The following is a 21,064-nucleotide window of genomic DNA, read 5'->3' as shown; positions in this document are numbered from 1 at the left end:
ATGGGATCACGGATAGTTATGTGTTGTGGAATGGGCTTGTGGTGTATGAGACATGGAGATTGCATTTTTGACCACCCAGAACTTGACCTCCTCCTGTTTGCTCTGTACGTGCAGATGCGTGTTGTCTTTGCAAAAGAAGGAAAAGAGACGTTGCTGGAGCGCAGGGCGCAAGGCGAGGCTACTTTCTCCGTTCCACATGTACCACGCAGATGACGGTTTTGCTTTCATGCCTTTTCGATGCGGTGACGAAGGATGGACAAGAAACGCCCATGGAATGATTGAATGCACGGTGCAGAACAAGAATCAAGCAGATCATACCACGCGACACAACGCAGAGCAGTTACACATCAAGTTAGCAGTTGAATCCGCTCCCTCTGTATCAAGATGATTTGAAATAGTAGTATACTATCGGTGCCTTGGTTTGTCGCTATCGTACAATAAGGCTGGTCGACCCAGGATAGGAGAGCATTGATTGCATGGTGAGCCAAGCAGGCATGAAAGGCTCCGATCGAGTGGCATTCATCGAGAGGAAATGTTCGCCCCGTATCTGATCATGGCTTTGGATTCAGGCTTGAAACCTGCGTACGCACTGGTGAATCCACGACGACACGTGGAGAACGCAATTCCCAAAGACGAGCGAAGAAGGCAAGAAGACGCATTCGTTGCAAGAGGGGGGAGCCCAACGGTCATATTAAGTCGGAGACGGCCAGGTTACATATACAGACCATTGGGAACTCGAGGCATTTTTTTCTTTGGGGGTGGTGGTTGTTGATCTACCTACCTACCTACCTACCTTAGGTACCTAGGTATATATACACACAATACCTAGCTGTAAGTTACCGAAGCATATTATGATTAGAGAGTGGATATAAAACGTAGACATGGAATGGATGCTGGCACTCCAATTTTGTGATCATTTTCACATACTTCTGGACTTTTTTTTCTCTTTTCTCTCAATCTAAGGAAACTTACTTGATTTGATACTGGTGGGTTCTAATAGTCTCTCAATACCTCAAATTCCTTTCCTTTTCTCTCTCTCTTTGAAACTCAACCTGTCCCGGTTCATTTGCTACGCGTTTCGAAACCACCCCAATGTTTCTCTTCGTCCCATGCTGCTCCGTCTCAAAGTGTCGGTGCGGTGGGTAAGAAAAAAAGAGGGAAAAATCGGAAGGGGGGGAGGTGTTATTGAATTTGTCTCGGCCGCGGGTTTTTGGGCTTGATATAGTAACCGATATCTAGGTGGGCTGGGAGATTTCGGGGAGTTCTTGAGAAGTTGGGAGGATCTGGGGGTTCGTATACCAAGGGGCATTCGATTGGGTTGATGCGGCATGCATGGATGGATCTGATGAATTGATTGATTGATTGCCTGCCTGCCTGCCTGCCTGACCAAGAGTGACTGACATGGGACTATGGGGATTTGTGGCTCGACAGATGCAATGTAATCGGTCGATGGAGGCACTGTCGAGAATTGCCTCCCTTTCTTGTCATTATGCATGATCTCTGCTTCTGCACTGCACTGCAATCTTTTTTCTCAAACGTATTGCGCCAGCCATCTGATGCCCTCTCCATAACCCTGCCTCATGACGACACTGCACATAAACACCTCGATCGGCCGGATCCCTTCGAGCGGCACTTTCCCCTTCCCCGTAGTCTGATATAGGCCCAGCTGGTGTCTCAATTCATCCTCGGACACGGCGTCCGGGTGGTCGATTTTGTTGCCCAGAATCAAAAAGGGTGTCTTTGCGAGGTCTTCCATGGCCAGGAGGGCGTCGAGTTCGGCTTTGGCTTCGGGCAGACGTTCGTGGTCCTTTGCGTCGACGAGGAAGACGATGCCCGATACTTCGGGGAAGTAGTCGCGCCAGAGGCGGCGTGCTGTGCTCAGGGTTTCAGTCCACTTGCACGCCTGCGGTTGCCATGAAGAACTGGGGGAGATGAGCGTCTTAACGTACCTTGTTGGTGACCTCCTAGATCAAAGGTTGTGAATCTGTTGTTGCCAATGGCGAGTTCTTCCGAAGCTGTGCCAGGAGTCGTCAGTATGGGACACTTGATTGAGGCTCAAACTTCAGGCAAGTACGTACTGGGATGTAATGTTGGTTGGAGGATTGCGACCCGGTCATTCTGTAGAATAGCACGCAGTCGTCAGCACTCGAGTCTTGCATGGCCAAATATTATCCAAAACTGTAGCTGTCTGGAAATCGAGGTCAAGACCATAGCCCGTGATACCCTGCCGTGCTCCGATCTCTTCCTGTCCAGGTCCGCAACCACATAATTCCCAGAGGGTCGTTGCTTCGATGTCCTCTCACCTTCAACATGTGTAATAATGTCGTCTTTCCTGCATTGTCGAGACCAAGGAAGAGAAGTTTGGCATGCTTGTTGAGGAGGCCCAGAGAGGCGAGGATGTCATAGACTAGAGGGATAAAGCAATCAGGTCAGTCTGTCCTCTGCACAAGCACAGGAATTCAGTCGCACATACACCAGTTAATGATCCACATATTTGCAGTTGTGGAGGAGATGAAGGTATCGTTTGAGGATATGCAGTGACAAAAAAGGACGAGGAGGGCGGACACCGAGAACAAGCACAATGATGGATACACTCGGCGAGATCTCACGGCAGTAGTGAGGTGATGGGGTGCCACCGTATGAAAAGTTCCTAAAAGAGAAAGAATCCAGATGCTCGGAGTTGGTCTGCCGTTGAGGTATTTCACGTGACGCAATTCACGTGATCCCTACCTTTCAAGGGCCACCCCTTCGGCTCCAAAGGAAGGGCTTGAGGGACTTTAGTATGATCTGGAGCTTATGATGAACAAAAAGGACAAGACGCAACTACAAGAAATGCTTCTTAGCTTTGTGCTTTGTGCATATCACGCTCTGCAATCGAGTCTACCACTCGAGAGAGCTATTTTGATATTCTGGGGACCATGCTGATGGTCATGTCACATATTTACAACGCAAGAATTCGCCTCCTGCGATGTACGCCAGTGCTATGCATAAAGGCCCTTTGGGATCCCACAACCGTGCTGTATGTGAAAAATGGTGCAGGCAGTGCAATGACCTATGTCGCCCCCACCCAGTTCCGTCATAAAGTTCGTCATACTCGAGCGCAAACCAGCATCGAGATATGTTCAAAAAGGCCCAAGCGAGCCCGCGTAGAAAAGGGCGACAAATAAACAGTATATGTGTAAGGGGTGGACTTTGAGAAGGGAAATCAAAGTGAAAGCACCAGCTGCGTCTGCTGTCCAATGCCATAGCCTTTTGTTCGCTCGGCACATTCGAGACCAAGCTCCTTCATTCTTTCCGCTCCACGACCCGGGACCGGTTTGCGCTCAGCTTGTTCCTTGGCCGCTTTGCGGCAATGCTGACGCCAGTATTTTTCTTTGCGCTTCTGACGTTTCTTTTCAAGCCCGGCGACGATGTCGACTGGACCACGAACGTGCATGTCCGGACGTGGAGGCTCCTCAGCAGCGGGTGAGACAGCCCCAGATGCAATATTGGAAATGGAAGGACTGCCAATATGAAAGTTTTTGAAAAATGGATTAGGAGTGTCTGGTAGCGACGCTGTCCGCTCCATTGTCGGACGTTGAGCGAGTCCCCTTAGATTGATCCTGGTCGGGATGCCAACATTTGTCGGAGAGCCACGCGGCGAACGCAACTTGGCTGCCGGAAAGGGTGACCTGAGTCTGGTGGGAGAATGCCCAAACAATTTTCGGGCCGGCGGCGACCGTGCAACTGCATGCTTCGGCGGCGGCGAGCGATGAGTGCTGCGACCGACTCTTCCGCCAAATGCGGTACGAGGCGGAGAGGGCGAATGAGCGATCGGCATGGTGAACGACGGCTTGCGGCGTCCATGATGCTCCTCGTCGAAATCGGCAAACCCATCCTTAAGCCATCGCGGGCCGTCCGAGCTATGGTGCGACTCATTGAGCTCTTCCTCGTCACTGTTTTCTCCGTCGTCTTCGGGATCAGACGTTGGGAAGCTCGGATCAATGTCCTGTGGGATGGGGATGTGCTTCTCTCGCTTCTTTTGTTCGCGGCAAGAGATGTATGCGGCCTCCAATGGACGATCCTCGTCGAGCGTTCCACAAACAAAGTCCGTGCTATCGGGCAACTCCGGTGTGCCAGGTCTCATCTTCGAGACTTTGAAAGCATTGTTGCGACGTTTTCCAACCTGCTTCATCATTGAATGGAGAGGCGGAGTGCTGGATCGGGTCAACGACTCGACAGAACTGGCGTCAGATTGTCGACGGGCGCTAAAATGACTTATGTTGACATGCTCGCTGCCGGTGACTGTGCGGGTGTTGGAAGGCGCCCAGAATCCATATTCGGAGCCGCCGTCGCTTTCTTCATCCGAGCTGGCGAAACCGCCTTCATCGTCCGATTCATTGCCACCATCGGTGCCGTCATCGGATGGAGCGAAGTCGTCTTCGTTGTCGTTGTCCTCATCTTCAGATGCGTTTCCGAGCTCCTCCTGTTCTCGTTCTTCTTCTTCTGCCTCCTCTTCGGCTTCGCGACCGATTTGCCGGATGCGGTTTTCCTTTTTCATACAATCATCGAGGGTGAGTTTTTCCTTGTGAACATCAGGCTTGTCCACCCATGAGTCGGTCTCATCCTGAGATGCGGCAAATTCATGAAAGGTCGCTTTTGGAGAGGATGGCGCAGGTCTCGCTTTCTCGGGACTAGGTACCCTGGCTGTATCGACAGAGTGGCCAGAGAGGTCGACAGACTCTGAAGTGGACTTGCGCCGGAAGGGAGCGGGAGACGGGCGACGTGTGTTCTTTGATTCAACCCGTAGCTTGGCGGGAGGGTTTTTGGTCTCGTTCACGCTTGTTCGCGAGGGACAAGCAAAGGTAATTGCACACTTTCGCTTGGGAACCTCGGGTTGTTCAGCTGATGGCTTTTGCTTGTTTAGTGTCACACTGTCTTTGCTTTTCTCAGAATCCGTGGCTCCGCAGGCAAACATGATGCAGCGTTTACGACCCAATGTCTTCTCAACCGCTGCTTCCCCTTCATCCTTTGTTATCGGCGCAATGACCACTTTGGGACCGGGTTTCTTGAAGTTAAGCAGGGGAGAGAAACGTGCTGAAGGAGGTGGCGGACTTGGGGTCGCTGACCGTGACTGGCTGGTGTCTCCGTCACTGGTCAACTCGGCGGTCGAAGGCATGCTGGCTGTGCTGTGAGAGGACGTTGTCGACAGCCCACGGGCGGCCAACGCCACGTGGTCATCTTCGTGCTTGGACTCCGCCAGAATGGCACGAGTCAAGAGAGATTCGCGGCGAGGGTTCGGGGGAGCGTTAGAGCGGTGGTAGAGGGCTTCTCGCGTGGAGACGATGGTCAGAGGGGATACTTGATCGTCCGGCGGTTCGTCGGCGTCCGCACTGAGCTCGTCGTCACCGAGAGGAACTGTGGGGGCGTTTGATAAATTAAACATCTTGAGCAGACTCTGCATGGCTGTATTTCTTCGGGTACCGTCCATCTGGTGTTTCTGGTGATGTGCCATCAGGAGTGAAGCCAGGACAGACCAAGGCAGGTGATGAAGAGGGAGAAGAATGCAGAAACTATTTCCCACGGCCTGACAAAGATGGCGATCGAGATCAGGCAAGAACGCTACCAACACCAGTAGCCGACTGGCACTGTTTCGTTGGCAAGGGAAGTGATATTATTTTGGCCCACAGGGACCGCCGCTGTTATAAATTGGACTTTGACATTTTATGATTTATGACAAGTCGGTTCCTCTGAACACTAGCAGAGTGGTAGAGCGAAACAGAAGCCTCCTCGAGGGTAGGTAGTGGTGAGGGCTGCGGCGCGGTAGGTGGCGTCCTACGGTGACTGCTGCGTCTGGGGGTGTTGCGAGAACGGGAAGTCGAGAAATGAGGATCTGGAAAGCGCGTGAGTAAGATAAGGGTATATGAATTCCAAATGAGAGTAGATTGCTTACAAGAGGTTGGTCAAGAGACCGAAGATGCTGGATGAGAGGAGCAGTAGGAAGAAGACGGATGTAGGATGGCGAGGGCGGAAAGTGGTAGTGGGCAGTAGTAATCGCAGGTGGTGTGCTTGGATGCGCAGTCTGCAGGGAGCAGTCGGGACTCGGGAGTGGAGAGTGGAAGAAAATTTGGAGAGGAAGACTGACAAAGGACGACGGTGAAGAGGAAATGGGTGAAAGATGAGGGAAAAAATGCGGGCAGCCGGAAAAGCAGCAAGCGAGAGAGAGGGCGAGAGAGGGTGAGAGATGGCGATGGAGGGATGGGCACCAATTATGGCAGGAATGGTACCCGGATGGGATGGGTTGATGGCAACTCGCGAGAGCGAGAAATTTGGAGAAAAGAAGGAAAAAAGATTGGTGAGCAGATGCACCGAGAGAAATACTCCATTAGACGGAGACACACACACAAACAACAAAAGACCAGCCAGACGATGCCAGGCCAGACGAGACCCAGAAGGGAACCAAAAAAGAAGAGGGGCGCCACTGGGGGGCAGCCCAGCCAGTCAACAGTCAACGGATTTCAACTTTTAGGTGTGTTGTTCGGACGGATTCTAGTTGGCCTGTGCAATGTGCCATTATTGTTGGGTTTGCCCTAGGCATCCAGGTCACCCCGCTAGGTGCCAGTGCTCATGCCTACGCACCTAAGTCCAGGTAGGTAAGGAGCCCCCCCTGGGCTGCAAATTTAACTTGTTCCTCCTTACCGGTATTAACTCTCTCTGCGTTCCCTCCAAGTACTAACGCAGACGCTCTGGGCTGTGGGCATGTGGCTCCCAAACTGAAAAGGCCGTTCACTAGCCAGCTGCTCTCAGGCCTTGAGCGAAAAAAAAGCCAACAAAAATCCCACCCAACACTGTCCAGTGCCCAGTACCCAGTGCCCGCCGCCCACCGGCCATCATATACCGACCACCGCACCGCTAATTCTCAAACGGCAACTCGTCGAGATCTCGGACTTGGGGCGTCTACCTACCTATGTTGATCAATCCCCCCAGCGGCAAAGGCGCCCCAAGCTAGCCTGCGCTCTCAGTCGCCAGCATCCTGCTCTCGAAACCGCCCACTTGACCTCACTTTCAGACGGGATCTTCTTTCTATTTGGCTTTTCGCCTCCCGAACTATCCACCTGGTGGTCCCTGCTGCCGTGTGCCCTGGTGAAATTGCGCCCCTCCACAAAATGCGTATCGAACGTTTTCAATGCAATACTAATGCAAAGAGCAAGAGAGGGAAACCGTGATTAAAACTGTCACTGCATGGTACTTGACCAAAATTTGTTCCTCATGGCGTGAGATTGACGAACCCATCCTGATACACCGCCTTGTGCAAGCGAGACACCTTTGTTTCCTCTACGAGCTCCAAAGACAATGTGCTAAATTTATACGCTGTGTCTACGAGGGACCTCATAGTCCGTGTTGATCTCACCACATGGACAGCCGGTGTCCTGGGATATGGTGCATCTCGCGAGTCAGAAACAAGAAACGAAGCCCTGGTGTCACGTCGATCGGCAGGCTCATCTCTCGCCACGTTCTGATCATCTTTGCAGTGACATTCAAGACAGGAACAAAAGGCAATATTGCCAAGGGGGCCATTTCCGGTTGTGCCTGTGCGATGGGGAGGCTGCCGTGGACCCTTAGGGTTCGTGACCTGTTCCTAGGTCTTGCAAGCATCATGACCGGGATTTTTCGCTGTCTTGACGCAATATGACAGAATGTATCTCAAATTTGGGCGCGTCATCTGAATACTTATCCAACGGGAACGCATTGTCATTTCCTGGCCATTATTTGTTTGGTACTGTGATCAAACCTTTTCGCACTCCACGAACCGCTGTGGGTCAAAACGGCGCCAGCCCTCCCGAAATCAGGTTCTTGGACGTGCTACATCATCGAAGGCTTGCTGTGGACTGCTTCACGTCGTCTGCATTACTGCCCACACACTTGGCCTGTCGATTAATGAATTCACTGGCAAAGCAGATGTTGGCTCAGTATCTCGCCTATTGTCTAATATTACTCGGTCTTGCTCATGATGGACGACGGGCGATCTGACGGATCTAGAAAGTATTTCGAAACCAAGCATTACTGGGTATACAAGTCAAGACCGGTTCGGTTTCTTCATACGACATCGAATTTTGTCCCTGGTATTGCGCCAACAGTAACCTAGCGTTTCAACGCGCGTCATCTTTTGCCCTCCCCTGCATCTGCATTTTGATCCTAATTTCTCCCTTCCGCCCAGGCTGAAGGCCGCCCTCTCCCGTCAGCTGACATGACGTCAACCTCCAAGCCTCCCAAATACGATCCTGGTGTTTGTACTTGTAGACACCGAGAAAAATCCTACGGCATGTTGAATCATTACTCTGAAGATTACCCTGGCATGCTCACAGGGGGAACCTCGTTTTCTTGTGTCCATTGTGCGGGCCGCACGGCTCGAGGAGGTCTTGCCGTCACAAACAGGAATACAGTCCACCAAGCGCCACAGCGTATTCCTCCAATCTCGTAGTCCCGCGAGAGCTCCAAACCTGACATGATACTCTGACAATGCACTGCTGCATCTGGCATAGGTATTGCTGATTCTTTCCCCCACAGCTCAGAGTCACCAGGGGAAGCTGCATAGGTGGGATGGAGAAGTTCGGACTGTAGAGCCAGTCAAATACAGGCGGTGGCCGTGTGCTACCCTCGGCAGCTTGCCCTAATGGATTATATGCAGAGATCTCTTCACCTGATGCACACACACATCCACAGCCGCATGAAACCAGGGACCCTTCTGCGCTGTCCGACCTTGAACAGGCGGTCTGTGCTACTTTGTTACTGACAAGAACGATTCTAGAAGCATACGCCCGGGGACACCGAGGATAAGTCAGCTGAAGCACAGGGCAACCTTGGCGACCCTGGCTGACCACAAGTCTTCTGACAGTTGGCAATGCATGCATTCTCATCAAGGGGACATTCGGTCTCGTAGCTTGGTCTCCTCAAAGAGCTCTACAAAGCTATCTGCAGCTATGCAGTGGGTTTATTCATCGACATTGTGGAGGGAACACACTAGCTGCATGGCCAAGCGAATATCCTCCACACTATGAAATCGGTAAACGAGGTCGACGAGAACCCGGTGAAGAATCCCGCGACTAGGTACAGATGCAAGAGCGTCGTGGGATATCGCAACAATTCAGAGTACCAAATGCAAATTGTCAGTGGCCTGGGCGGGTTCTGGATCTCAAGCATAGGTAGAAAATGTATGGCGGAGATGGCAGCGCACGGACCGTGGGGCACACGGTGGGTCCAGCCCACAGCCCCGCAGACGCACGGACGCACGGACTTTTTACTATGAGGCATTTTCGAGAAGCCAATGGGAGTAAAGGCCTAATCGGGTCTAAATGGAGACTAAACGAAGGCTAATGCAACAACCGCTTTGAGCGAAGAGCAGACCGCAACCTGTGACCACTGACCAGTGACCACCACGTCCGCCACTCATCGACCGAGGTTGCGTTCCCTTACCCCTCTGCACACAATTCGAGTCGTTTGTGCGAAGAAGAAAACTAACAGCGACTCATGTTTGTGGTTCTTTGCGATATGCAGGCTTGGCGACGCGAGCTGAGTGGTTGCGCTTTCGAGTGGCTATCGATAGACCGATGTACCATTGGCTCAACTGTACGCCGTCCAGATGAGGTTGTTGTAGCTTGTCCACAAGTCTGGAGACTGGCGCTTAACGCCTGCTAATAGAAAGCGAGTTCCGCTTTTGGCATGTTGAGCTCCGGATTGAGTAACCTGTGCCTCGACTTCATTCACCAGCAAGAACGTAAAGTGGCATCAAAAGGTCAAAGCGTGCGTCCGCCATTAAGTATCGTATCTCGCCTTTTCTTTTTGGAACCTTGACCGACTGTCATCCTGCACCCTCGCCAGTATCCCGTGCACCTTGGCAGCCGAATCATGGACGCCAATCATTTTTTTGAATCCTGACGCTCACCTACTGTCGCTCATTGGAAAGATTAAGTGAGAGTTCGTATGGTCATGCTCACGAGATCACGGCTCGCCGCATGCAGGCGGGTGTTTGCGAAACGAGCGGTTCACTGCTAAGAAACCATAGCAGATGAACCGAGCAAACCTACATGCTACTTCTGTCAAGTGTAGTTCACAGTGCGTCAAGGGGTTGTATCACATGAGGCGTTCTGCCATCTCACCGCACTTTCTCCTGGATCCCAAGCTTTCTGAGAATTCCATGCTCCCCCATGTCCACACTCCAAGGCCTTCGGGCCCGGGCTAAAGTACTCCGGCGGCGCATCAGGGGTGGTTTCCTTCCCCAGTTCTTGGCTGTGTATAGATTCTAAGTAGGATCCGAAAAGATCGGCTGTCGATAAAACGTGAAGGAGGCATCAAGTCCCAGCACCAGCCGGCAAGGAGCTCGGTGGCGACAATGTGCCTGGTTAGAAGCTAGATCCAAAAAGCCAACTCAATCTGATAAGATGGATAATATGGACGCCGAATATCAAAAAGGGTCCTTGGCGCTCAAATCTTGCCCCCCTTCACCTCTCGTCCACAGCTGCCAACCATGTCCTATGGTGATTGCAGCAGTGCCTCCCAGATACAGAAGGGATTTCCGTATTCAAGAGCCATGTATTGGAAGCCTCAGTGGAGCTGTGGGAAGGATTTTTAAAGAGGCCTCTTTTTGGATCGTTCCGGTCTTTCCTCCCGTCCCTATCCGATCAGCTTGGCCTCGCCTCGGACTGAGAGCGTCGTCATCTCTTAAATATGGCCCTGCTTTGCGTTGAGATTGATCTTGAAATCTCTTCCCGTAACAGGGGCTACCAAGCATTGAGACTGATGCAGATCACAGTCCAAGATGCCTACAATTCTATAGCGCGGGCTTGGCACGGGGTTCGATCGACGGCCGCGTAGACGAGGCTGTCGTGGAGCCTTGGCCTTGAGGACCTTTGCACGACTACTTCTTACAACGGCGGACTTGCTGACCCAACCAGCCCAGACATACAACATCCGTGTCTTTTCAATCTCTTCACACATCTCACCAGGCGCCAGACCTTTCTTAATGCCGGAATGTACCTGAGACCTCGGGAGATCCCGTCAACTTCATACGACAGATTGCTTCATACAACTCCCATCGAAAACCCAAACTTTCCCGAAGAGGATCTGCCGGTGTCGAAACAGCTGTGAGAGAACCATAGGCTGTCATCTACGTCACACATCGACCATGTCTTCTCTAGGACCATTCATACAGCCACCTGAAACAGAAGACGATGACCCCATCATCCACCCCTCCCTGCAGCGGTACATCCACGGCCTTCCGGATTCACATACCAACTACGCGCGCTTCTTCTCCGCCCTGCTCATCCCGCAGCAGTCCCACGAGCAGTTCTTCGTTGATTTGAAGCAGTTTCGCGAGCAGGCCATCATAATCTATCTCCTGGCGCCGGGCACTTCCGAGAACTACCGCGCGGTCTCGAAGAATTTTGTCGGGTCGCGGTTCGCACACCCGTGGTGTCGAGTGCAGAGCGATTTCGGCAAGGGCTGGCGTGCAGCCAGCTGGTCCGGGACGTCGGGGGCTAAGATCGACGAGCGGGTGAGGAAGGAAGAGGAACAGCTGCATAAGCTGCTCGTCCCGATTTGGATCGCGATGAGGCGGAGGATGTTTCCAGGGGAGGAGGTGGTCAAAGAATGGATCGAGAAGGAAGACGAACGTGAAAGATCTGCTGCAGGGGAGGAGGAGAAGAGAAAGAAGAGCAAGGCAGAAACAGCGGAGTCCTCCAAGTCTCTGCCGCCGGCATCCTCGAGTGGTGTTCCCCCATCAGAGCCCCCTCCCGCCTACGCGGAACTCGGCTTTGCCACCAAATCGACAAAGCCTTCGACGACGCATTCAGACAAGACAGATCCCAGCAGAGCAGCGGCCGCCTCCAAACTGTTCCTGGGCGTGGCCGTCACGGGTTTCATCATGAGCGATAGGCGCATTCAGAAATACGTCGAGAAGAAGCTGTTGAAGAAGTGACGCTCCTACGCTGCGTGAGAGGAGCAACGGCCCCGGGAAGGTGGCCAGTTATCCGTTCACACCGCTTCAGCCGTACGTCAGCTGGGACTTGAAACTCGATGCACAGGATCATCAGCAGCCTGATGCTTCACCTAACGGAACTCGGGTACTCTCTCCCAAGCAAAAGACGAAAACACGACATCGAGTTAGGTCATTCCGGCCAGCGGTTGCGCATATGCAATCGAAGTGAGATCAATACAATGGCTGGAGCCGCGGACGAACCTCATACATCGATATCCTGTACTGTGTCTCAGGATTGGAGCACATGGGACAGCCAAGCCCGGACAATGTCCGTCGGCTCTCAACCCTGGTAGCGCCTTTATCTGGCCGCACACCGATCACATCTCTCTCTCTCTCTCACTCACAGACCTTTGCCTGAATCGATAGGCCCCGGGGATCTGGAGCAGAATGGATACTATTGTGGACGTACCATGTCGAGATGGACTTGCCGCCTCATCCACGTCCTGCGCCAGTCTTGCACGGGTTGTTGACCGTTTCGCTCTGTGGTCTACAGGGAAGACAGCCGCCAAATTGGAGTCCATATGGAGAATATATGGCCCATATGGAGCTGTACCAGTAATCGAGTGGCTGTAAAACAAGGTTCGTGAAATGGTCTAGAGGTCTGGTCTTTAATGTTGTTTCCCTGGTGTTCTGAGAAGGCTACATGCGCTGCCACTACCATAGCATAATAACGAAACAATCCCCATAGCCTTCTAGCGGCGTCGTCAAGCGGTATTATCGTTTGATTCAAAAGCGCCTCTTGGGACTCAAATTATCATTTTCCGCTCCCCCGATTTTGCCGCCCTGATTCCCATTTGCCCCGATGTTCCCGAATCCCTCAACTTTTGCGCATCCTTGATCACGGTGTGCCTCTCACTCCGCGGCCACGCAAATTCCCATTCTTTCTGTTCCTCAGACCCTCTCGCCTCCTCAATGCAATATCCCTTTTTGCTCTCGATCTAGATCCAGGCTGATAGAGAGAGAGAGAGAATGCTATCTCCTCTCTTCGCAGTTGGGGTGATCTTGGCGCCTGAGCTTGGCAGTGTGGGACAATGCGGGACAAGGCTGGGCGCGTCCAGAAACCCTGAAAAGGTACACCGTTCATTGTTTTGATCTGTCGGCCGAGGCATCAGAAGCATGACGCTCGAAGGTGCATGCGCGGCCATGTCTCCCTTTTCGAAAGCGTTCAACTTGAGGCCGCTGGCTGGAGCTGGCTGGGCCGAGCCCGACCGGCAACAGCGGTATGAGGCGTGGGGGGTTAGGAGGCGAGGCTGAGGAAAATACGGGGCCACATAAGCGGCACGGTCGTTCTCTGATATGCCGACCATAGTCTGATGCTTGCGTGGTCTACAGCCTCGGTGTGGGATGCAGGGCTGCGTTACAGAAGCATGGATCCTTCATGCTCCCAGCGCCTCCGTCACTGATACTTGTATGGGCACCGTGATCTGAAGCACCTCTCTGCCACCTCAGAACCCTTAGAGTTCAATGAATCATGATGCCGCCATTTTCGAGACTGATCTGCTTTGAATCGCAGCAGCACGGGAAAGCAAAGTATTTTGCAGACTTGGGCGTCAACGAGGCCTCCGTGATCCCAGAGCCGGGAACTTCCATAGAGGCCTACTCCTCGTTCGACGACCTCCTTGCGGGAAAAGACAAAGTGACTGCGATAGTGGGCAAGGTAGGTCTACATAGATCCTCCTATGGACCTGTAACTACGCTAACCAGCTGGACGGGATATGTTAGCTTCTTGCACCACTTCCCCGCACCGACCTGCCTATATACTCTGTGGGATTGAACTACAGAAGCCATGCGAAGGAGGCAAAGGTATGAATGGACGCCAGATGGTTGGACTCGGGAGGAAAAGGGCAGTCAGTGGGCTGACTCGGAGGTTGTCTACATTGCAGCTCAACATCCCTGCCAACCCACCGTTGTGGACAAAGCCTGCAGCAGCGCTCGCCGCTCCAGAGGAGGATATCCCCATGAGCAGATATTGTGCTTCCAATTTCCCCGATTGGGAGGTAAGTAAGCTCCCCTGAGTCTCGTCATCAAAGAGTGAGTGGTTGACCCGAGGTTTTTTTGACATTGTGGGAACCTGCAGGGAGAATTGGTCTTCGTCACGTCCAAAGAATGCCGCGACGTGTCTCCCAAAGAAGCAGAATCTTATATTCTCGGCTACACCATCGGCAACGATCTCTCGTGTCGAGTGTTTCAACTCCCCGCGCAGAACGGCGGCCAGTTTTTCTACGCAAAGGCGTTTGACAAGTTCGCGCCCATCGGTCCCGTTCTCGTCAGTCCCGAGATCTTCCAACAGAGTCAGGAGGTCAAGATTGTCACCAAGGTCAATGGGGAGGTTATGCAGGATGCGGACGTCAAGAAGGACATGGTGTTCTCGCCCGCGCAGGTTTTGAGCTTCATGAGCCAGAGTGAGTGCACTGCCCCAGGCCAATCCGAAAAACCCCATCCTCCTTTTTTGGCCAACATCTTTTTGTACCTTTCGGCAAGTATCTAGTTGCAGCGAAATAATTCACATCTCAACCCGCAGGTACGACCATTCCAGCATTCACGGCAGTCATGACCGGTACCCCCGCAGGTGTCGGCGCGTTCAAAGCACCGAGACGGTTCTTGAGCCACGCCGACGTGGTAGATATCCAAATCACCGGCATCGGAGTGCTGAGAAATAGAATTCTCTTCCCAGAGGGAAAGCAAGCCGCATTGTGAGTTTAGTCAATGTGAGATAACCACGAAACTCCTTTCTCCCAAAAATCTGCTAAGGGCTAGCCGAGACATGTTTGCTGATCAGTCCGGCCCCATTTGGTGTCCCCCCAGGCTGACATTCCTACGCGTTCTGATCTCGATGGTCTATCATTCACTGAGCAGGTTTTTGTGAGAGGGGCAGACTCTCTGGTAACGGGGACATGCGCTTCGCGGACGTTGAGGGATTGAGGCGCTCCAGGGGGGAAATCGTTGGCATTTCACGGGGAGGAAATGGAGATAGAGTAGATGACAGAGTTAGCCTGAATCTGTGCCTAGATTGTAGACAAGACATGTTTGATGTTGTTCAGGCCCTGGAAGTTGCACCCTTCGCGAACTTCGCTGCTCTGTGCGTGGGTGTGTGGTCGATATGCCCCGTAGTTTTCTCAGCCTTGCAGGTAGCGGACAGCCTTGCGTGCTCTATGATTCGGTGGGGCGCTCTACCGAGGCTCTTTGACAACTCTTCGTTCACGCGAATATCCAACTTGTTTGCGGGGGAACATCATTCCGACGTCGATGGTGAGAATTGTGATTGTGCACAGATTCCCCTCCTGCGCTTCTGGAGAGTGTTGTTCCGGCGACCAAGTCCAAGCATTGTCAAAAGTGCGGGGCGGAGTGCGGGACCGGCACAAAACTTCCCCGTGTTTCCCAAAATGCCGTACCGGTAAGACCCAGGAGGTACATCGAGGCCCAGAGCACGGCGTTTGTACTGCTCGTCCCGACCGTCTCAGCATGGCGGCCGAGCGATGTGAGCGGATGTACGTCAGCTGGGGAGGGGAACCATGGCTGAATACGGTGAGGAAGGGTAAATAGATATTGAGGGGAGGAGGCGTGTGAAGCGAGAAAGAAATGCATACCCAGAACGGCACTCCGCTTTCCACGTCTCCTGGGTGTGCACGACGCCCATTTAAATCAGAGTCAGAGGTTTAATAAAGCATGGTCAACGCTCTCGACGTGCTTTCTTACCTTCCCCGATTCCTCCGTGAGCGCATCATCCCAAACATGCCGATCGCCGAGGTCAAGAACGACCCGTCCAAGGTCCAGCTGGTGCGCCTGGGCCACGTCTACTTTGAGCACCCGGACCTCGACAAGTTTGCAAAGTTCGCCAAGGACTTTGGCTTTGTCGAGGAGAAGAAGGATGATGACAGAATCTATTTCCGCGGATATGGTCGAGATCCGTACGTCTATGTCGCGACCAAGGCGAAGTCGTCGGGATCGGGACGCGGACGGGCCAGGTTCATGGGCCCGGCTTTTGTCGCTAGGGACGAGAGGGAGTTTGAAAAGGCCACCAAATTGCCCGGTGCGACGGTCATGAGTCTCGAAGAAGCTGGAGCCCCCGGAGGCGGCCGACAGGTCACTATCGCGCGGCCGAATGGCACGTTCATGCACGTTGTGTACGGCCAACAGGAGCGGCCGGTCGACGAGAACAAGGGCGTACCGACGGCGACGCACGACTCGCAGGGCCCGTTCAACACGCCCTTTGAGAAGAGACGCCTGGGCCAGTTCCAGCGGTACCACGAGGGTCCCGCGCTCGTCCACAAGCTGGGTCACTTTGGCTACGTGTGCAAGGAGTTTGACCAAGAACTCGACTTTTACACGTCCAACTTCAATTTCGTGCATAGCGACATTCTGTGGCACCCGCAGTTCTCCAACATCGACGTCCTGACCTTCATGCACCTGGACCTTGGGAGCGAATGGGTCGACCACCACATCATGTTCATGCAGCGCGCCCCTCCCGAGGTCGCGGAGACGTACATTCACCACAGCTCGTACGAGGTCGCCGACTTCGACACCCAGCTGCTCGGCCACCAGTGGCTGGCCAAGAAACAATGGAAGAGCGTCTGGGGCGTCGGCCGCCATATACTGGGCAGCCAGATCTTCGACTACTGGCAGGACCCCAGCGGGTTCAAGATCGAGCACTACGCCGACGGGGATGTCGTGAATCAAGATACTCCGACCAGAAGGGAAGTTGCCGGCCCCGTGTCCGTCTGGGGCCCCGAGTTTCCCAAAGATTTTGGCGTGGATGGGACGAAACTAGTGCCGCCTTCTTGAGGTTTGATGGGGTTGTTGTCCTGGATTTTGTGCACGTTGGGTTTTCTTCTGGGGAGTCAAGCAATCAAATGTGTGGGTTAGTAAAAACCCAAAATAGTAAACCATTCAACAAACAATGCATTATAACCCGGATCGGTGACCATATCTTAGGAAACATCTTTTCATGCTAGTGACGTCCTTTAACATAACAAGACAGGTATTCTTAGAACCAGGCAAGTCAAGCACCGCGTATCCATGACTGACGGTTCGTCTTCATTGTCAACCTGCCGGTTTTCAAAAGAAGGATGCCACGTTGACAAAAAACCTCCGTGGCCGGAGTGCCTATGGGTCTGGTTGTCGAGGTCAGATGATGGCCGCAGTGGACATCTTAGTCGAAGAAGCCCTCGAGTCAGAAAACCCTCAAGTTTGCCATCCACAAGTCGTCGTCGGCTGGCCTGGTAATCTGTGTTCGTCCGGAGCATTTGATACAACTGTCTGCTACAGCTCAAGAGATGCTGGACGTGAGCTGATGAGGCGGGGATGGGGCGGCCAACAACGGTGTTCACACGCTGCGGCGAGCCACATTGTTTCGGAAGTATGAGCTTGAAAATCCAGGACTAAGCGGACGATGAGAATTCTGCTTTCAGATTCTGAAAAGGTAGAAAGATGGCCGTGTAACTATCCGTCTGTCATTTGAGCGGCGCTCAGTTGCAAAGCCCTCGGTGAATGGCGGTTTTGTCCTCCTTAAGCTGTCCACGGGAGGAAATGGTCCGGGGACTGTCTTGCCAGGTTCTTTATACAGTCATGTTGCGGTAACGACCCGAATTTCCCAACACTCCACTTACATTCACGACATGTAACAAAATGGAGTGTCTGGATTACCACACTATGCGGCCTGTTTAGATCATCTCGTGCATTGCGGCCACTGGTCCAAGGCCTTTGAAGTCCAAGATGCGTAATCCAAGGTTTGGCGACCATAGACGAACCCATGAAGTCGGTCTTTGGGAGAAGGAGTTGCAACGACATATGATGCCCGTCAAGGCCGTCAGGCCTAACAAATTACTTGCAGTCCTCGCATTCTTCTTTCGTCCCTTGCTGGTCCGGGTTGACATTGGCGTCTAGCTTAGGCTCAGCTTTGCTGGTCTCTGCTTGGGCTTGCTGGGAGGTCCCCTTTTTCAGGCTCCGGTCAATATGCCCAAGGTCTCTGCCAGGCTCGATAATATTGCGAACTCGGCTCTTCAGTTCTTTGGTCTCTGGAAAGCCACCCTCTGTCTTGCGGTCCCATACCACAGTATCGATGGCCTGCAATGCTTGCTCCGCTGATCCTCCTAAAGCAGCAATTCCGTTCGGAGACCTATTGACGACATGGGCTGTTGTGACTGTGACTGTAAATAATCCTCCGGTTGATGGAATCAAAGCAATCTCGCCGATGCTAGTGCCGAAAGTCTGAAGCAATTCTTGGGCGTACTACATATGCATTGTCAGTAGGCATAGAGCAAAACTAAAAGAGCATGTCGTGCTACACGAAGGTCCCATCTTAGTGGCAAAGCAGAGTCACAGCAGCACAGGATCGATATACTCACATAGGCAGCCCTCAAGTTCCATTTACATTGCGTACAAAACGCAATCGCGATACGCGGTACTTTGACCACTGACGAAGTCTCGCTTGCCATATTTTGGCGTTGGCGGGGAGCGCAGCTGGACCTGCGTCGGGACTTTGCAGCGGGATTCTGACCCTGTTTCAAGGGGATGAAATTTATGCAGAAATCAGGGGCTGGGACTCAGGTTTGTCCGGGAGACACCCCAGTTCTGTTTAGAGCCCGCCTTTAAGATATCACTGAACGCAGGATATGCGGTTGACGGCTTGCTGGTACAGAAAGTCGAAGTACGGGAATAGTTCGTGCCGGCTTCGCTGGATGATTGTGAAGGCAGGATTTTCTGATGTATGGAGGGAAAATCCACAGAGCGACGTAATAGGCGGAGCTGACACTGACGACAGTTACTGTACCGAGTACGTAGAATAATGACTATCACCGCCTACCTACTAGGTATCTACCACTCCTACCTAGGTACTGTTGGGTGACTGTGCCTCGTAGAAGTAGCGTACACCCCGGATTATGGGGGGAAATCCCCCAGGAACTGTTGACAGAGTACCGAACTGCTCCGTCGTTCTCATACGATCAGGGGCTGCCATACAATTTCAGAGGCCGTCAATGCCCCAAATGTTTGCTTGTTCAGGCCCAACCGGAACTCTCCTCGCCCCTTCACCCGATACGCTCCCAGTGCCCAGAAGCTCGGTTGCAGCCCCGGGTTCAGAAATTGCGGGACATCCGTCTTGTTGTGGCTCTTACCGGTAGACACGTTATCGGGCCTTGGTCCCTAAGCGAAGAAGAAAAGGGAAGGTCGCTTGCAACTCCGAGGTAAGGGTTTATCACTGCGGCACTTTGTTTGGGCGCGGCGGTGTGCCCTGCTGCTAGTCTGCTAGGGTGCAAGGGATCCCAGGGCAGACCGGGAAATTCCCCAATCATGTCCGCACAAAGTGGAATTGGATGGCCGCGCATTATTGCCCATTACCTAGGTAGACGTGATTGAGCCGTGTTAAAGGAGGCCATTGTTATCCGCAGTGTCGTGTAAAAGGGCATTGGAAAGCGATCTAGGCACTGATTGACCATGGTAGATTCAAAGGCAGGAATCGGGCTCATGCCTACCTGTGTAATTCGGGAGTCGTGGTGCCAGAAGAGACGTGTACACAGTAAAAGCGTGGCTATGGAAGTCAATTGGATTGAATTGCAATCAGGTAGCCTCCTACACAATCCTCACAAGAGAAATCATTGTCGAAATCTCGACAGGATGAAGCGAAGCTGAATCTGTAACCACGTACAAGCCGCAGCGCAACGTACATTACCCCGTGCTGCCTCTCCCATTCATGGTTGACATGAAAACCTGTTGCCATTGTTGCGTGACTCTGACAATTGTGTGAACGCCTCTTTGCGCCGGATGCTTTTTGAACTCGAGCAATATCGTACCGCACACGCCTCTTTGCGTGCTCCATTGTGTCCTTTTGTGCCCCGATCCGAACAGCTTCAACAGAACTCGATTACATGACGATGCAACAACCTTCACTGCCTCCACTTTGTGGGTTGTATGGATCTTCTTTCCTGTCCACCTGCCCCCAGACTGAAGGTACCATGTAGTCTCGTGTTTGGTTGCAGTAGTTGATCAGGCTACGCGGCAGAGATGGTTAGTGGACAGAGCGCGTTGATCGGACCACGCAGAATATTGTGCAACGTACCTCATGGATGCCTCAGCCACTTTGACACGAGGTCTTTCGAGATCTTCCTTGAGACGCGAGTTCAGTTCTTGAAGCCGCCTAAGTTTAAGATCTGCCATGCTTTGTTTCTTGGACTTGGCATCGCCCCCATCCCGCACCGCATATGCAGCTGGCATGTTGGGTTCTTGCAAGAAAAGAGTTCGTAGCGCTCGAAGAGAAAGGCGTGGTAGTCGAGGACGCAGGCGACTCCGAACTCGCTGTCAAGGGCAGGGCGGTCAGAATACTCAGAATAGCAGGAGCGGTCAGAGGAGCTGAAGCGATCAGTACAGTCGTTGTTGACGAGGGCGGGCTGGTGAGGGCAGTCGTCGTTGGCGGTGGCAGGACTGTCAGAGTAATTATCGTCGGCAACGGCAGGGAGATCAGAAGGGTTGTCGTTGACAAAGGCAAGGTATTTGGCGAGGAGCGCGGCCGTGTTCTCGTTCTTGACAGTGAGACGTCGAGTGACTCGACGAAGTGGTGGGCGTGGGGCTTCCTGCTTTCCCGCCTTCTCCTTTGCTTCTTCGGCGTCGAAGTGTTCAGCCCACTGAGCTTGCAAGTTGTCGATGGCCCGGATCTCCTTGCGTTGGCGATGGTGATAATAAAAGGCGCGATCAAGGCGAACTTGGGCAGGATGGGAGCTGTAACGGACAAGTCTCTTGATCCCTGCGAGTAGGTGGAATTAATAGGGATTGATTAGCAGGGGGAACTCAATTACTACCTTCTGGAATAGGAGACGCCATCTTGTTTTAGGGCAAGCGCAATGGTTTCGGTGGTTCAAACGATCAGTTTGCGAAGTGTGAGTTTGTGTGAGTTCACGTGATAGAAGAGTACGGTGGCGCATTGAAAGGCACTTTTATAGTCGCGGAAAAATATTGGTCCGGCAGAATCCGCGCCAAGTCTGCACAACACAGGGCAGTGTGATTTCGGCCACTTTTGACATCGTCACCAAAGGCGCCCGTAGGCAATCAGTCAGTCACAGT

The 21,064-nt window shown here is 52.8% G+C and overlaps 7 protein-coding genes across 7 annotated transcripts; 3 read left to right on the top strand and 4 right to left on the bottom strand.

The window, feature by feature from the left end:
- Positions 1–1,531: 1,531 nt before the first annotated feature.
- On the bottom strand, positions 1,532–2,492 carry Z520_00041 (small COPII coat GTPase sar1; the record flags this gene model as incomplete). The annotated part of the gene is made up of 5 exons (XM_016770562.1): positions 1,532–1,872; positions 1,950–2,015; positions 2,079–2,118; positions 2,304–2,407; positions 2,474–2,492. The coding sequence occupies 5 exons, from the start codon at positions 2,490–2,492 to the stop codon at positions 1,532–1,534; spliced, it is 570 nt and encodes a 189-aa protein (XP_016637472.1).
- A 713-nt stretch (positions 2,493–3,205) lies between these two features.
- Positions 3,206–5,443, bottom strand: Z520_00040 (uncharacterized protein; the record flags this gene model as incomplete). The annotated part of the gene is made up of 1 exon (XM_016770561.1): positions 3,206–5,443. The coding sequence occupies one exon, from the start codon at positions 5,441–5,443 to the stop codon at positions 3,206–3,208; it is 2,238 nt and encodes a 745-aa protein (XP_016637471.1).
- A 5,718-nt stretch (positions 5,444–11,161) lies between these two features.
- Positions 11,162–11,953, top strand: Z520_00039 (uncharacterized protein; the record flags this gene model as incomplete). Its single annotated transcript, XM_016770560.1, has 1 exon — positions 11,162–11,953. The coding sequence occupies one exon, from the start codon at positions 11,162–11,164 to the stop codon at positions 11,951–11,953; it is 792 nt and encodes a 263-aa protein (XP_016637470.1).
- Positions 11,954–13,487: 1,534 nt separating this feature from the next.
- Positions 13,488–14,710, top strand: Z520_00038 (uncharacterized protein; the record flags this gene model as incomplete). Its single annotated transcript, XM_016770559.1, has 5 exons — positions 13,488–13,670; positions 13,736–13,816; positions 13,897–14,010; positions 14,091–14,415; positions 14,535–14,710. 5 exons carry the CDS (start codon positions 13,488–13,490, stop codon positions 14,708–14,710), a joined length of 879 nt encoding a protein of 292 aa, XP_016637469.1.
- A 969-nt stretch (positions 14,711–15,679) lies between these two features.
- On the top strand, positions 15,680–16,795 carry Z520_00037 (uncharacterized protein; the record flags this gene model as incomplete). The annotated part of the gene is made up of 1 exon (XM_016770558.1): positions 15,680–16,795. One exon carries the CDS (start codon positions 15,680–15,682, stop codon positions 16,793–16,795), a length of 1,116 nt encoding a protein of 371 aa, XP_016637468.1.
- A 1,038-nt stretch (positions 16,796–17,833) lies between these two features.
- Positions 17,834–18,447, bottom strand: Z520_00036 (uncharacterized protein; the record flags this gene model as incomplete). Its single annotated transcript, XM_016770557.1, has 2 exons — positions 17,834–18,241; positions 18,358–18,447. The coding sequence occupies 2 exons, from the start codon at positions 18,445–18,447 to the stop codon at positions 17,834–17,836; spliced, it is 498 nt and encodes a 165-aa protein (XP_016637467.1).
- A 1,424-nt stretch (positions 18,448–19,871) lies between these two features.
- Positions 19,872–20,824, bottom strand: Z520_00035 (uncharacterized protein; the record flags this gene model as incomplete). Its single annotated transcript, XM_016770556.1, has 4 exons — positions 19,872–19,998; positions 20,067–20,144; positions 20,204–20,747; positions 20,800–20,824. 4 exons carry the CDS (start codon positions 20,822–20,824, stop codon positions 19,872–19,874), a joined length of 774 nt encoding a protein of 257 aa, XP_016637466.1.
- Positions 20,825–21,064: the final 240 nt, after the last annotated feature.

The sequence above is a fragment of the Fonsecaea multimorphosa genome, assembly GCF_000836435.1.
Source record: "Fonsecaea multimorphosa CBS 102226 unplaced genomic scaffold supercont1.1, whole genome shotgun sequence".
NCBI lineage: Eukaryota > Fungi > Ascomycota > Eurotiomycetes > Chaetothyriales > Herpotrichiellaceae > Fonsecaea > Fonsecaea multimorphosa.
The sequence above is the reverse complement of the archived record's forward strand: the minus strand, read 5'-3'. Positions and strand labels throughout refer to the sequence as shown.